The sequence below is a fragment of the Panthera tigris genome, chromosome A2 (genome assembly GCF_018350195.1).
Source record: "Panthera tigris isolate Pti1 chromosome A2, P.tigris_Pti1_mat1.1, whole genome shotgun sequence".
Taxonomy (NCBI): domain Eukaryota; kingdom Metazoa; phylum Chordata; class Mammalia; order Carnivora; family Felidae; genus Panthera; species Panthera tigris.
In genome coordinates this window covers 46,496,192-46,513,271 of record NC_056661.1, presented here as the reverse complement: position 1 = coordinate 46,513,271, position 17,080 = coordinate 46,496,192, and the positions used below count along the sequence as shown (strand labels likewise).

General features: G+C 44.9%; 1 protein-coding gene across 2 annotated transcripts in view; it reads right to left on the bottom strand.

The window, feature by feature from the left end:
* ITPR1 (inositol 1,4,5-trisphosphate receptor type 1) overlaps positions 1-17,080 on the bottom strand; it is a 326,172-nt gene that overhangs the window by 21,521 nt on the left and 287,571 nt on the right. For both annotated transcript variants that reach the window (XM_007076615.3, XM_015535056.2), the window contains 6 exons: positions 16,156-16,320; positions 11,298-11,493; positions 9,857-9,949; positions 8,514-8,653; positions 7,786-7,951; positions 4,728-4,888 (listed from right to left, as the gene is read on the bottom strand). In XM_007076615.3, the coding sequence (XP_007076677.1) occupies positions 4,728-4,888; positions 7,786-7,951; positions 8,514-8,653; positions 9,857-9,949; positions 11,298-11,493; positions 16,156-16,320 (921 nt within the window). The remainder of the gene's footprint in view (positions 1-4,727; positions 4,889-7,785; positions 7,952-8,513; positions 8,654-9,856; positions 9,950-11,297; positions 11,494-16,155; positions 16,321-17,080) is intronic.

The following is a 17,080-nucleotide window of genomic DNA, read 5'->3' as shown; positions in this document are numbered from 1 at the left end:
ATCTATGGACTAACAAATTCTCATTTCAGTCAGCAGTGGATACAAATCAAAGAATGTTGAATTACTGAAAAAGAGCGTGTGCTACAGGAGCACCTGAGTGGCTCGGTGGGTTAAGCGTCTGACTTTGGCTGAGGTCATGATCCCATAGGTTCATGAGCTTGAGCCCTACGTCGGACTCTGTGCTGACAGCTCAGAGCCTGGAGCCTGCTTTGGAGACTGTGTCTCCCTCTTTCTCTGCCCTTCCCTGGCTAGTGCTCTCTCTCTTTCAAAAATAACTAAACCTTAAAAAAAAAAAATTTTTAAAGTGTGCGACATAAATTACTGTGAAAATTTGAATGCAGTTCAGGGCTAATAAAACTGCTTATCATAAAAGGCTATCACTAAAACTCCACATGGTAGCACAAAAATCAAGTTCCTATGGGGAGAGGAAGGAAACTCAGGGTTTTTTCTCTTGCTTTGAACTGCCAGGGCTGAGTGAGGTCATTCCGTAGTCACATTTCTCTGAAAGTACAGCTCTGTCTGGGGCCTGAGTCAACGAATCTGAGATTGCATCTCCAGAAGGAGTGACACTGGGCGATCCGTAAAGAGTCACAGGGGAGGCCTCACTTCCCCTCTGAGGCGCTGGTTACAGCCCACCTCCCATCACGTGTGTGGAGTCGAGGGACGAATCCACCAGGGAGCCAAGTCCAGTCGTGACAGAACCCAACATACCGAACTCAGGGGCCACTCCCCAAGTTACCTGAACCCCTGGTCCTGGGCTGTGAATGTGAGTGGAGGACACCTCTAGACACACAGATTGTGTGTTTAGTCACAAGTATGGAGGCCAGTTCGATGGAGAACGAATGCTACTGTCAACTTTGTCCTATCTCAACATTTAACAGCACTTAAGATGTTAAATTTAAGAGCCATGAAGAAGCCGGAATTTTCCATGGGAGGAACTTCTTGGAGTCAGGATGCCCATTCTGACTTTTCTAAGCAACAGTGTGCCAACAGCCAAGACATCTTACACAGTTGTGGAAGTGTAGGACGCGATGCTTGCGTCAGCTCTCTGTCAGCACTGCACTCTGTTTCCCTGCTGACTGCTCTGTCCGTCCATCTGGCCCTTCTGTCATCCACCCCCGGGTTCCCCACATTCATCTCATTCCCACCACCCAGTGGACCTGTGAGGTGGTGTTAACCCCACTTACAGACAGTAACTCAGCTGGTCAGGGAAGTCCCCTGACTTCCTGGAGCGACATGGCTAGGAAGGAGCAGAGTCAAAACTCACATCTTGGATTCTCTGCCTCCAAATTCAATGCTTAGGGAGGAAGGACTTCATGGGAGGTGTCAGCCTGGCCTTGGCTCTGCCAGGGATAGCCTCATCTCTACTGAAAGGAGAGAGGGCAAGGAGAGAGAAGAGAATATACAATCTTCTCTTCTGTTTAGATGAGAGTTAATTTGTGGGTGAACATGTGGGTGCTGAGTACTCTACCGTGATCTTCACACGCTCCTTCTTCCCCTCCCGAGATGGCAAGAAACACACGGTTTCCTTGTTTTTTGAGATGAAAACCTATTCGCCCTCCCTGACACCCCTGTCGGCAGGGAGCTGTTTTCAGGGCAGCTGTGAAGCTCCTCCCCCTCTGCACTGACCACCGGGGGCCTCTTCTGCTCCAGGCTTTTGGGTTGTCTATAGGCAGCTGGTACTTCACAGTTCTTAATGAGTCTCTGGGATCTTAATTCATGAGCTGAGGGAGAGCTAAAGACCCCCGGCCTCCAGCCAGTGGGCAAGAGGTGGTTTTCCTGAGAAACCCAGGTTCCAGAAGAGCCGGTCTCACTGAGATCTTTTGGGACATGAGGTAAGTGAAAGAGTACGTGAGCGGCCAGCTGACTCTTTCTTCCATCTCTGACATGGTTAGCTGCCCTTCTCTCTCCTTGATCCCAGAGTAATAGAGGTGGCTTCTCAGAGAGATCACCTGGCTTTTCCTCCCCAGGTGGAGGGCAGGATGCCTGCCTCCTCAGGGGGAATGTTCAGAGGACCTCCTCTCCTGGCTGTGGCTGCCCCGCAGGGTATGACTGAATGGGTCCACCATGTGGGCATGCCCCTCGCAGCTCTGAGTTCCCACGGACTTCCAGCCGAACACCCCCAGTACCCAACCTCCCGTGGCCAGTGTTCTCCGGGGAGTCCCTAGCAGGGATGCGTGCAACCTTAACACTAGGCACCATTGAAAATGGTGTCGGCAAAAGGCACTGCCTTTCAGCCAGGGGATCTAACGCTTTCCTGAGCCCTCGCTAAGGGCACGAAACGTCTGGTTCCTCAGCAACTCTGACATTTCAGAGTTAACAATCTTTTGATGCTACATATTTTTAGGTCTTTTGACAAGAAGTTCTTGTACAATTTAAGAATGATGTGGATGAGGAAAGCACACTGAATGCTGGATTTTTTTCAAAGCATGGCCAAGCAGTGGGCCCTGAGCAGGCTGGGCGGTGACTTCCGGCACTTAATCCTCACCAGGTGATGGCTCACAAGGCCCCTTTACATGATTGAGACAGAAACCTAAAAGCGCAACAGAATCTTCTCTGACTGTAAAGTAAGGGGATTAACAGAAAACTTTAAAACTGGACCCTAAAGACTTAAAGATAGGACACAAACACTTCTGAGAGAAGCACACAAAGTGAGGGAGAAAAAGAATGCGGGAAAGGGTAAAAACTAGAGGTCCTCTCCTCTCTGCATTACAGGACTTAATGCAAATGAAGCGACTTATGTGTGTGTGCAGACCAGTCTCTGTCAGCATCATGCTGACAGAATGTCTTCGTTTGGCAACATCAACAACTGCAGGAAAAGAAAGGCACTGAGAACTTTTTCAGTTGATGTGTCCTGACCCTGGAGACCTAACGGGAAATCTGCACTGGCGACCATCAGAATTCCTAATCTTAAAAACCAGTCCCGTCCCAGGCCAGCCCAGTGCTGCTGGCTTCCTCCTCGTCTACTGTCTAGCGTGGCTGTGGTCCCGTCCCCGATCCCTCGTTCCCTCCTTCTGGGCAAGCTACCTAACCCTGAGCGTGGCTTTCATCTGTAAGAGAGAACATCTATTGACCGCATTCTGGAACTCGCATCTTTTTCTCATTCTCTATGTTTTTTTTTTCCCCCTCCCCCACCTCTGCTAATTGGTGACTCTCTCTCTTTCAAAACCCCTTAAAAGTCATCTCCTCTATCAAGCCTCATCGATTTCTCTTGGAGAGAACCTCCAAGTTCTCTCGGATTGGTTCCCCACTTAAGGTAATTTTAATTACAAACACAGTAAAATATGTGAAAGAGCTTTACAAGACAGAAAATGCTAAATGCTTACAGAGTATGAGGAATACCTGTCCTTAGCACCCACATCACCAGTTTAGATCATTTCTCAAATCAGCATCTGTTTTGTCTCTTCAGTTAGGTTCTCACTACTCCAAGCATGACCCGCCAACCAGCAGCGTGGGCACCCCCCGGTAGCTTGCTGGAGCTGCCCCACCTCAAGTCCTGACAGTGCCTGCTGAATCACAATCAAAACTCCAAGCCTGTCTCAGATGATTTGTATGTACACTGAGTTTCAGAAGCATGGCATTAGACTTTAAGGACCGCAAAGGTACAGACGGCACAGTATCCCCAGAAAGCCTTCCAGAACCCAGAGTCCTTTGAGCTGGTGTCAAATGGGGGTTTTCAAGACTATTACCATGTGACTGCTGACCTGCCGGCAAGAAAAGAACGAACCTGGCTGCATCTACTGCATACAATGATATTTATACGAACACACATCACCTGAGATTTCTTTAGATAAAAAGCTTTGAAATCACATCTGCATAAAAAACACAGAAGGGTTCATTTAGGATAACTCATTATCAGGCTGAGTGCTTAAGTCCTTGGCAACTGGAAGGAGAGTCAACGAACTGTGTAGTCTTTCTTACGAGCTAACGGCTCCCTCTCCCCCAAGTGAGCTAGTGCAAATCACAAAGGCTCCCCAGACTTCACAGATCATGCCTCCTCACTTTACCGAGTCCCCTGAACGCTTTAACGAAGTTCAGAAACCACACGTATGAAAGAACAGCTGGCCTGGGACTCTTATGGCACACGTTTCGTGCCTCCACAAAGCCCTGACTGAGAAGAGTGCTCTAGAAACTGCAGCAGCTCCCCCTCCTCCCAGGACATGGCGGTCACGCTCCCCAACAGCAACAAGATTAATTTGGGATTCCAGTTCCTCTGTCATATGATCCCTTTATGATGATTAGCGAAGCATCTCCCAGAAAGGGTAGGCCGAGGCCACACAAACAAACCAAGCTGAATTACATAGACTGATCATTTTTAAAAGCTATCTCTTAGGGACAGGTCTTAATTTAAGGAGAAAACAGAAAAGCAGCCATAATGAAGAAAAGAGGCTGAGTACACAGAGATGGGAAATCAGGCTACAGAGTTAGATCTAGGTGAAAACTCCAGTCCCAGTTAGGTGGCTGCGCATGAACCTTTTAGAGCCTCACCGTTTCCTCCTTTGAAGTGTAGATGATACCACCTGCCCGGTGCTTCTGAAGTTCACTTGAGAGGACGCACAAAGTTCTAGAGTTTAATACCTGAACTATGATAAGAGCCCATTAAGCGTGAGATGTTATTTTCCTGCCGTATGACCTGCCCGCTGGCTCCCAGCACCAGGCCGTGAGCCGCGAGGACAGACCTGCTGTCTGGCCCCAGCGCGAGCTGCCTCCAGGAGCTTCCTGCTCACCTTGATCATTTCTGCCACATAACTCTCGGGCCCGGTGTACTCTGTAGAGTCCTTCACTTTCACCAGCACAATGAAGCACAGATAGTGCCACATGTTGTGTTCTTCCTTGATGTGCTCTTCAAAGGTGACAGTCTTGTTGTCAAACTTGTCTCTTTCCAAGCCTAAGGAGAGACAGAAAGCCCCCGGCCCCAAGTGAGCAGCCATGGTCTAGAAAAATCTGTGAGAGAACTGTCCAGAGAGGAGGCTGTGGTTCCAGCTCCCATCTTGGTGAAGAGTTGGATTCTGTTGGCCTTCTACATGCATTCCCTTTTACATCACAGCAGGAAGACACAGGATGTGAGAGAGATGGGCTTCAGTCTGAGTCCCACCTCTGCCCCTTACCAGTCACTGTTTAGTCTCCACATGCCTCAGCTGCTCTATCAGGGAACGGGGGACTGCCGTCTGCGTTCTAGGAGTGCTCAGGCTTAAATAAGCACAGGTGTGACCTGCTCATGCATAGCAGGCAACCGGTGAATGTGAGGTCCCTTCTCCCAAGGAGATGCCAAAATGTACACATGTTAAAAGGATTTTGAAGAGACGGAATGAGGACAAAAAGAACTTTAGGCACATTTTGAACTCTAGCTGGTAAGTTTGTTTTGCAGAGGTCTGGGTGAGCAATTGTGAGACTAGTTTCTGTATATTCTTGGATCGATCAAAGAACTATGTGGTATATCATGGGAGCCAGATTTCTCACTGTCAAAGAAGAGAGCACAAATATGGAAAGGGAGAGAGATAAACACCGTAATGTTGAATTGGAATTAGAGCTATGGGTATGAACTCATCCTTTTTCATATGCATATAAAATAGATACAGAAGTGTGTCGATACATATGTACGTGTATACAAACACCCAGGTGTATGCATATACATGTGTACTCCTCATCTGCACCCTAATAACCCTTCTGGGGTCTGGCAGTGGCACTCCAGCAGGAATGAGCACACCTAGATCCTAGATCTTCTAGATTTTAGCTTCCAAATACCATCCTCTGCTAAAAAGAACCAGGACTCTTTGGAGAAATGGGTGATACTACGGCTGGGTCAGGGAAGTACAAGTTAAGCTTGAAATGAACAGGTCATGGAACTAAAAATGTAAGGAAAGTACATAAAAAATTATGGTGCCATGGTAAAACAGAAACCACACTGAAGGGCCTCTCGCTGGACAAATATGGGGAAATCTGATTATTAAAGCAAATAATGATATTGAAGGATTATAATCCATTGGAATAAATATAGGAATCCATGTTGTTACAAATCTAAAAGTACTTACACATATATAGTATACATACATAATGAGAAGAGAGAGTTTTTATTTAAAAGAACAAGCCAGTTAACAAAGGCAAAAATAGTAAAATGAGAAAATCATCATTGGAGAGCCATCCTAATAAAAGACTCAGGCAGAAATAATTAGTGGACATTAAAGCTACTGGATTAATGTTTAATTTGAGGGATAGTGGGGTATTTACATGATCTCAAAGTATCTCCCCACAAAATGTTTCTTAATTACAAAGAGATAAAAACCTAACTTACTGGAGAAACCTGGCAATTATCACCTTAACCTAGTGATCAGAGTTCATGTCACTGGTTATGAGTGGGCATCTCATGCCTCCTGAAATGATGCACTGAGGAGAAAAAAAACAGATTTCTTTGATGTTCCTATAAAAAAATGCATACCCCACTTCTATTGTGAGGAAACATCAGAGAAACCAAAACCAAGGGACATTCTACACAATAAATGACCAAACTCTTAAAAAATGTCAATGGAGGCTAATGAGCCGTGACAAGTGAATGCAATGACGTGACCTGGGCTTTCATTTGCTGTACAGGACATTTCTGGGATAAAGGGTGAAATCTGAATAGGGTCTGGAGATTGAGTGATAACATGGTATTTTTGTTAATTTCCTAATTTTGATAACTATGCTGCGTGTGTGTGTGCGTGTGTCTGTGTGTATATATACAGCTATTTAGGAAATATATATTGAAATATTTAGGGATAAAGGTACATCATGCCAGCCAATCTCTGACTTTTCGGAAAAACTGTATGAGTAAAGCAGATTAGGTAAATTATTACTATTTGGGGAGTCTGGTTAACGAGTATATAGAAATTCTTTGTACTGCTCTAATCACTTTTCTGTAACTCTGGAATTATTTCAAAACAAAAGGCTTTAAGTGGTTTTCAGGGGGCAAAAAGCAAAGATTTAAGTTTTGAAATGGAAAATGCTCATTTTGTGAGCATCTGTACCAATAGGAAATTTATATATTCAGTAACTATATTATGAATAATCCTGAAATGACTACTCAGCTCCCAGATCCCTACATGATTAGTTTACATTTACATATACTTTTCTGCAGTTACAGTGACAATGGTTTCTTGGGTATCCCCTGTACCTCTCTTCTGTCACAGTTTACTACTCATCATCGAGCGCCTACAATGTGCAGGTTCTGTGCTAGCTGTGTTACATAAACTGACTCTCGTAGCCCCACAATAATGCAGAGAAGTACATACTATTGCATCCATTTCACAGATGAGCAGTTCAAGTTCAGAGAACTGAAGGGACTATACCATGATTACACGACTACTAAGCTGCAGTAACTTAATCAGAACCCAGGTCTGACTCCTGACACCTTCACCATACACTCTAAGAGGAATATTCTTTCACTTAATGCCTGATACCATCTGCAGTGAAGACATCCACAGGCTGGAACTGGACGAAGATCTCCATTCTGGTTACTTAGGACGGGACCAGGAGATGCTCGGCAGCCCAACAAACACAAGACCATAAGCCATGTTCATTTCCGATCCTGTGCGATCACATCCCTGCCACCCCACACTTCATTCCTTAAAACAAATTGGCACAGGCAACCTCTACAGGGAATCGACGAGCACTGCAAACACTGCCTGGCAGAACAGAGGCAGAACCGAAGTCCACCCGACGCCAAGGCCAGAGATGCTAGAGCAGGAGGGCAGCGCCTCTCCCACAGAAAGCCCGCGCTTCCCTGCTGAGGCTGGCTGCCACACTCACCACAGATAAAGCACGTGGTCTTTAAGATCTCCTCTTTCTTCTGCTTTTCACTCCTCAGGTCAGCAAAGGTGTCAATGATGACCCCGAAAATCAGATTAAGGACGATGATGATGACCATGAAGAAGAACAAGAGGTCATAGATTACTCTGGCAGCAAAGAGGGGCTCCTGGAAAAGAGGCGTCGCCATCAGCAACGTGACCCACTGTCCTCTGGCCCACAGAGCTCAGGGCAGAAGGAGGAGGACTTGAAGCGCCAGACATTCAGGGCTCACCCTCACCCTATTGGTCTGCTCTGTCACAAGTTAAATTGGGCATCAAACTTGAAAAGCCACAACTGTGTCCCTTTTCAAGCCCTTTGCCCAGACTGTCGGTTCTGCAAGTGTTGTGTAGCATGTGCACAAGAACAGCTTCCTGGGATCTAAGGTGTCTGGGAGATGTGCTCAGGCAGGCCAGACCCAGCCCTGCACGAGCATTTCAGTACGTGGAGTGGGCGGGGCTTTCCACAAAGAGGGTTTCCCTGCACCCTGATACTAAGGCCATGGATGGAGGGGAGAGAAGCCTCAACTGGCCAGTCCTGCACGTCTCCTCATCACTACTCCAGCTCTGCCTCTGTCTTCGGTTTCCATGCAAGCTCTCTGCGTGCTGCTCCCCACCCCCACCCAGCTCTGCCTTCCCTTCGGGATCCAGCCACCTCCCCCCACCTCTGCCTTCCCGTCAGGATCCAGCTACCTCTTTGGATGGTTTCCTGAGCACGTCTCCTACTCCGCCCCCGCTCCTCAGCCCGTGACTCAGCACCGTGACAATGCACATCAGAAGTGTCTCACACGTGTGCTCCTTGTCTTGCTCTGTCTCTTCTGTGAGGACCAGCTCTATGAATGTGGTAAGAAACAACAGATTTACAGCATGTGGGAAAAGACATACCATGATTTTGACACTGTCTTTCCTGAATGCCATCTTGCCAGCTGACAGACACACGGGAACAAGAAAGAGTAAAACTAAGGAATCAGGTATCAAATACTTTCTTTCAAAAATCTGAGGTTACCTGGGGGCAATTCTGTTTTCATCACCAACCCCTGCTAGTTTCTCAAGCCAAGTCACAAGTGCCCTTCCCTATATTAAATCTATAATATTCCCTATCCTTCTCAGATTTTAAACTCCAGTCCCAGCTCAGAACAGGTGTTTGACCTTAGATAAGTTGCTTAATACTCTGAGTCAGGAGCATCTTGTCTCTCAGCTGAGGGTAATCCCATAGGACCCAAGCTCCTCACTGGCTAGACCCAGCAACGTTTTACAGCAGGTCCTCTAGATAAATCACTTTATATTGGACGCTGTCCATTCATTCTTCATCATTTTTGGAAAAGGAACCATGTCTTGCTGCCTATCTTGTTCTTTTCTCCAGTTGCAGTGATAATGGTCTTGCTAAAAACACAGATCACTCCTGGCTTTCAACAACTTCCATTCATCCTTTGGATGTAGTTTAACCTTCTTAGCCTAACATGTAAGATCCTTCATGATCTGGCCTACTGATGACCCATCTGGCTTCATTTCTTACTACTAACTCTTCCTCATGATCATTGTATCCCTCAACATGGTATATTCTACCTCAAAGTCTTTGGACACCTTATTGCCTTTAACTGGAACACTCACTCCTCCTCCTCTGTCCAAGATTTTACCATTTTAGTTTAGCTATCACCTCCTTGGGGATACTCTTACTCCAGTATTAGGCTGGGTGCCTCTCTTCTGTATTCTGTCCTTGTTCCTAGCATTAGCATACTCTCCAGTCATCAGCAAGGTGCCTGCCTGGCTGCCTACCCCACTACACTGGTGTATCTTAGAGTATAGCACAGTCCCTGGCAACTAGAGGGCACCCAGGAAATAGTGGCTGAATCAATCAAGCAGCTATTAGACCTTCTTCCCTTTCATCCCCCTCCTCTCTCCCAGTCTTTCCTCTTTGCTACTGGCCTTACTTCTCAAGAGTAAATCTGCTTCCATCTGCTTCCAATGTCATGTGCACATCTAAGCTTCAAGAGGGGCCTGTCACTAACACGGGGCTTAAGGCTACACGTTCCTACCTTCTTTGGGTGCAGGAGAGGAACAGTTCTCCCCAGTCTCCACCCTACACACGTCAGAATACAGGAACTCGCTTGCCAAACTCTCTCCGGCTTCTGGGAGAGAGAGGAAATTTTATGATGAACAATCTGGCAGCATATGGTTAAAATGTTTGAAGTCCCCAATTCACGGCTGATTAAACAATTCTTTACATAAATAACACCCTACATTCCTGCATATAAATTCAAGGCAGAGATGCAATTTACACTTTCATTTGGTGATCTGGATGGGAAAGAAGCCAGAAATGTCAATTCCTGTAGGCTTACTAGAAATATCGCACTTAAATAGCACCTCTCCAACTTTAAAGACACACAGCTGAAACTCTTCGACAAATACTACTGAGCGTACAGACTCCAGCAAGATTTACACCAAGTCTGCACGGAAAGCATCAGCAGGCATGAGCGGAAATCCAAGGTCCAGACCAGTTTAGTTCAGAACCCTAAGATGGTTGGCAGGAAATTTCAGTCAGTGTCAACTTGGAAGCTGGAATTACATGCCAAGAATGCAGCATTTAGAAAAAGGCTGCCTGGCGCAGCCAGTGATAATAATTCTACTTTGTTCCTTGGACTCAGGGCCTCTGGTTACCTGATAAAAAACCAGTAACATTTCACTTATAACGGTGTTAAAATATTGTGATTGACACAAAGGAAGACTTGGGTATCACTCACTCAAGTATATAATCATTTTATTTCATTCTCAAAACTGTTCTTGCTCTATATAAAAATAATACACACTGTCAAACTTGTACATAGTAAACAAGCCCCAGAGACAGCCACTGCTGGGAGGGGGGGGGGTGTATATTCTTCCATATTTTAAAGGACATATGTGAGCTTTTAATTTTTAAAAATATATATGTGGATCCTATTATAGTTATTATTCTGCAGTTTCCCATATATTTGTGGGTGCTTTTCATTGAAGGATTATAAAGATGTGTCCTAACTGCAGGGCAAGCCACCCCAGAGGACTGCAGTCTAATAAAACACTTGATGTTTAGACTGCTTCCAGTTTCCCAATGGAGTCAGCATCCTTCATACACATCATTCCTGCATGCACAGGCAGAAGGCTTTTCCTTTAAGGATCAATTCCTAGAAGTAGATTTACCAAGCCAGAGGGATGCACCCTCCTACCTTTCAACATATATGGTCAAACTGTTTTTGAATAAGTCCTATTAGTTTAAAATATGACTTTAGGCAATAAAGTAAGTGTAGGCTCTGGACACTCCCACTCAGCATTCGATATATCCTACCACCCTTTGAATAAAGTGACGACTAAGCCCTCTATTCAGAATTCATGCTCTCAGTGCTGGGAGATACCTACACTGCTAAAGTCATCATTCTCTTTTAGTTCACTTACAATTAAATATTTTTTTAACATTAAAAAAAAGATGAGAAGACTCAAACTCACCTGGAAGAGCTGTTTCATTGGGCAACCTGTCTACTTCCAAGATAAAATCATCTTTGAAGAAAAGATAGCCCACTATTGAGAACAGGTAAACCAGGATCAAAGCCAGAACTGCTGTCAAGATGATGGACCGGCCATTGCGAGTGACACTTTTAATGACATTAAGCAGAGTCTCTTCTCTGTATACCAAATCAAAAAGCTTTAAAAACAAAGAAGACAATGCAATGGTTTTAGGAAACCTCTATATTAGATGTATGTATGTATGTATGTAGATTACATATCTCATAATGACAACTTGATTTATAGAGAATTTACCCTTTTAACAACTCAGAAGCATTCTACTGTTTTCTTAACACTTCATACTTGCCTGTCTTAATGAAAACTGAGATAAGGGAAATAAGCATAGGAAAGGAAGGAGGGAACCAGTTGGAATTTCAAGAGTTACTCAGACAGTTTAGAGGTGCTTGTAGAGGGAACAAATACAGAGTGGTACCAGTGAGTTTCAGCAAGCAAGGGAGAGGAAAGTGATGAGTGTGCATTCACGGAGTAGTTACTGAGCTTCTGCTAAGGGCCAGCCACTCTGGAAGCGGGAGTGGGCAAGCCCTGGTCCTTGTCCTCCCAGAGCCTCAAGGGGAAGGCCACACCCAACCGGGCAGTGCAGGCAGTGGGCACTGTGGAGTTAAGAGGTGCAAATCTTAGTTCAACCACAGGACATCACAACAGCAGGCTAGGTTCTTTCTCCTTCCCTCTGAGCCTCTGTTTCCTCATGTGCAGATGGGAGGACAGAGAGTTGTAGTGAACAAGAGCTACGTGATGTATATACTGTGTATGGTACATCCCGTATGGCCAGCCGTACGTGCTGAGTGCATCACGGTAAATGGTAATTATAATTTCCTGTTGAAGGGACTCGGCCAAGGTCCCAAAGCTCATGGCAGGATCACTGGTGGTGGTAATACAAGAGGAAGTCTAAACCTTTCCCATTTCTCTAGTGGCAGGGCGAGGCAGAGACCCCCTGAAGTACACTGTGGGTTCACAGTCTAGGCTTGCCCTCTGCTAAGAGACTTGCTCTGTGCAAGAAGTTGGCCTGTAGGTACTTCTAGGTATGGGGGGACTGATGGGTTGTTTTTTTCAGATATTTGGCTGGAGAAAGAATAAAGAGACATGGAGGAGAACTCTGTGGGCTAATTCTTGGACCTGGGGGCTAGTTTTAATCTGGCTTCTGTGCTGACATCGACTGCATTTTCTGAAGGTTCTGCCTCCCCTTGGCTTTTGGGAATGACTGCACAGCCAAGTGAGTCAGGGGACAAGGGTTTCAATCCTCACTCTGCTTTTAATTTGCAGCAAGATGTTGGCGGAGCTCTGTAACCTCTCTGGACCTCAGTTTCCTCATCTGTAAAATCAGCGGAATGAAATAGCTGATCTCTGAGTCCCTTCCAATTTATAGCTTTACATCTGAGTTCATTTTCTGGTCAATTAGCCCTTCTGCCTCCATAACGCCAATCTGTGTCCTGAGACCTGCGTGAAGGACACTGGGTAAAGGAGCATAGTCAAAAGGAAGGAAGCAAGGAAGAGGTGTTTCATCAACTGAAGAGTACAAAAGGCAAATGTTGCTATTAACGTTGGTTAAATATTTTCCAACAAGCCGCTATGAAGCAGCAAGTGAGAGCAACTTCAGACAATCAACAAATGACACTTGTTTTGGGGGGGCGGTAAGAACTCTAAGATTATATAGCCACCAAGTTCTTGAAACGACAAGTGATTTTTTTTTTCTCACTCGACTATAACTTCTGGCTTTGAAACAATGGATATGCGTTACTTTATACAGAAAAAACTGTCTTCTAATCAGTGAATTACCCGTTTAATGAAGAAAACTTTGAAAACAGAGAAAAGCACACAGAAAACCAAAAATCACCAATAACTCCACCATCTATAGACATCAACTCAAGTTCTCTCCTTCTGCCTCTATTAGAAAAAATGTAATATATATATAATATACCGTAATAGTGGCATACAGTCAGGCTCTTTCACCAAGCAATCACAAACATTTTCACGTCAAAAATAATCACCTAGAATGTCAGTATATGGAAAAACCACAGTTTACTTAACGAAAGTATTTACTTTTTTTTAAAAAACAGTCAAGATGTTTTAAATTGCATGTCATTAAAAATAATGCTGTGATGCACATTCTGTACTTGCCTCTATACATACTTGTCCAGTTATTTCTTTTTGGAGAACTTCCAGAAAGGAAATTGTTGGGCCAAATGTTGTAACAGACTATGTCGCCCCATTGTGTTCCCAAAAGGCTGTACTGCATAGTCCATGCTGTCAGAGGCCGGTGCCTGCTGTTGCACACCCACATGAGACCCGAGCATGCTCATGCCTCTGAACCTTTCCATACATCAGAGGCATAGCTCAGGATCTCATTGCTGTTTTAACTAGCAGGTATTTGTTTAGCATTGAGGATGAACAATCTTCCAGGTTTACTGACCATATGGATTTCTTCTTCTGTTACCTGTCCATCTACAAACTTCACACAATTTCATCTCAGGGTGTTAATATTTTCTACGGATTTGCCTGGATGCAAGCTTGAGACAAGGTTCAGCCAGTCTGGGGGTCCCACCCTCCCACTGTGCCTTTCTGGCCTGCTGGTGTGGTACTTTCACAGCCCTGGGACATGTGGGTTTTCCCTGCTGAAGGTCTCTTTCCAGTTCCTCTCTGTCATCAACTCACCTTACTTGTGGAATAACTTGAATGGTTTCAGTATTCTGTCTGTGATTCTCAATAAACATGTTAAATACCACTTTTGACACCAAAAGTAACAAGTCACCTGAGGTCACAGACAAGTCAAGGCCCAGAAGCACATATGAGAGGCATCTAGCCACAATCGAGTTTGATGCTAGTACATTTTCTACAAGGGAACTGAGCTCAGGTGTCCTGAGGCTCAGGGTTACTCTGTGACAGATCAGAGATGTGACAGCACGAATGCAGACTGCACTGGGAGATAAGAGATGCATGCAGCAGGGACTTCTTCACGAGCTCCAGTGAAAGGCAGTTCAGGGCTGTGCTTCAGAAGTGACTGGGCAATCAACAGAGCTAAGTTGCTATCTGGTCTGTGGCACTTCCTGGGTGACTTTGGTAAGTCACTTAACCTTGCCAACCCTCGGTTTCACCATCTGTAATTTGGAGATACCATCTACCTCCGCAGTCGCTATGAGAGACTGTATGAAAACAGCACACAGCACATGTTCAGTAAATGGCTATTATAACAATGACTTTCTGGACTGTAAGGCCTGTGAGGGAAGATAGGATATCGGTTTGGCTTACCACGACATCCCCGCACGTAGCACTGGCTGGCATTGCAAATGACCAAAAGGAGAGGACTTGAATGTATGGAGAAGTAAATGAAGCCAGTGAGACATAAAGTGTAGAATCGCCTGTCTCTTGGGAGAGATCCCTCAGTTGGGACGAGAGAGACCTGTACGTGAACTCGGCCTCCCTGCCCAGGAGGACTTGGGTGTTCCTGACTCAAATACCAGATGTTCATCCAGGGACATCGCTGCAGGAGACCAACAGGCTCAGAACTATACACAGGGCTCTCGAGATTTCTGATACACAGTGTCCAAAATAGGCCCCATAATGGCCATCACAAGTACATCCAGAGACCTCTTTGCCTAAAACCTCAAAGTCTAGCCAGACCTATTTTAAAATGAGGTAAAAGAATCCATTTCCCTCAGCCTGCCAACATATACCACTAATGGAATGAGCTAATCCTGATGACCTGAATGGTGAATTCTTTATGGTGTTTTGGATGGCAGAGGAAGTAAGCGATGACAAAGACAGTAATAATAGCTAGAATTGCTAAGCATTTCTCGTGTGGTAGTGCTATTCTAAGGCCCTGACGTGCACAGTTGCACATAATCCCTGTGACGGCCCTGTGAGGGGGACGGCTTGTTTTCATTTTGTGGATGGGGAAACTGAGGCACAGAGCAATTAAATAGCCAGTCCAGAGACCACACGGAGGACACCTCCCAGATTTTTCCTTGTTCTGCTGTTTGCAAATTAAGTCCCTCACTTTGAGTCAACATTTAGGCTTTGATCATTTTTTAACCGCACTCACAGTTTAATACTTCCAGTCGCTTTATGGATGGATTTGCTGGCAAAGAGGTCAATTTTATGCTCCCTGTCACTTGATGTAGGTATAGGCAAAGGTTTCTTATCTATAACTCTACAGGTATAGATTCCCTCTAATGACAGGAGATTGAGTAGATATTTGGTCTATAATTTAAAAACCTACTCAGGAGGAAGGAAGGTGATCGAACCAATTCATTTTACGGACTATCAAGACATTATTCCCTTGGCTCAGATTGGAACAAAATCACTTCCAATGAAAAGGTCTCCTGGACCAATAAATCTACTGAGCTCAATGTTATGAATCTAGGGACTTAGAAAATAGCTCCTACTCTTATTCTGTCACTACACGTCCTCCCTGGGAAGTGGACCCCATGAGAATTATCAGAAGATGACGGTTTCAACGACATTCTCCTCGGTAAGTGCTGGCTGAGTCCAAGAAAGAAAGACAAAGACGCAATGGAGGGAACATCCCTGATCCATACTGTAGGCACTGTCTATCACTGACAAGTAAAAGGTCCAACGTGCACCATGATCCCACACCTCCCTCTCTCCTGCTAGCTACCCTGCTCCCTGAGGAGCTTTCCTCTCCAGATCCCCAAAATGAGGCATGTGACCTCCTGTGAGACCAGACATACCAATCACGACTAAAAGGAGGGGTCTGTGATGAGACACAGGTCACAGGGCACTCCTGGTGTTCAACATGTAAGATCCTTCCACACCAGGAACTCACCAGCAAACTGTAGAAGAACTCGTGGACGAAGAGCCCCATGGCACAGATCAGCAGATACAACAAATGGTAAAGGAACTCAACATCCAGAACCATGGCTCGGTAGCCTCTGGTGAACGTTCCACAGTTGCCCACAAAGCTCATCAGAAAGATGATTTTATTGCAGACCTGAGAATAATGACAGGAACAGCCACATAAGAATGGATCATGCCGAACTTCAGACTTTGTGACAGCTGAGGGCCATTTTCACTCAAGGTATTTTAGCAACTATACCCGAGCAAAGCTTCCTTTTGCACCCAATTGCCCACCAAACACGCCAAGAACCATTTTGCAGATCTAAGTCATATCACTACTTTGCTTTTCAGGCATATTTCAAATTATGTGGTAGTCAAATAACTTCAGGAGCAACAGTAATCAAGTGGCATTTGTATATGACAAAAACAAAATTAACACATACTGAAATTATGATTTTCGAAATGAGATATGAATCATTTCTAACATTCTTATATGACTTAGTCAAACACAGAAGTGACCTCAATCTATGAACCCTGTGATCAGCATAAATATTAGCATTTTCTGAATTTGTTACATTCTAGGCATTATAAGGGTTGCAGTGTAATGAGAAGCAGTTGGTTTTTGTCTTTTATTACTCCTAATTCATAGGGGAAATAAGAATTTTCTTGAGGAAAAAAACAGTAAAGGAGACTTCAGGATGAATTGTATACCTCTGCCCCCTCTTCTGGGAATAACTTATAATTTTTCTTTGGGGATCTGTCCCTTTCCATCTATCAGTCCTTGAAATCTGGGCAGGGCTCCATCCCAGTTGATTGGAGTATACTACTTCCCGGGCAATGTGGATTGGTTCAAGGACAGTCACATGACCAAATGGAACCAATGATACCCAATGAAACCTTTTGCAGCAAAAGAC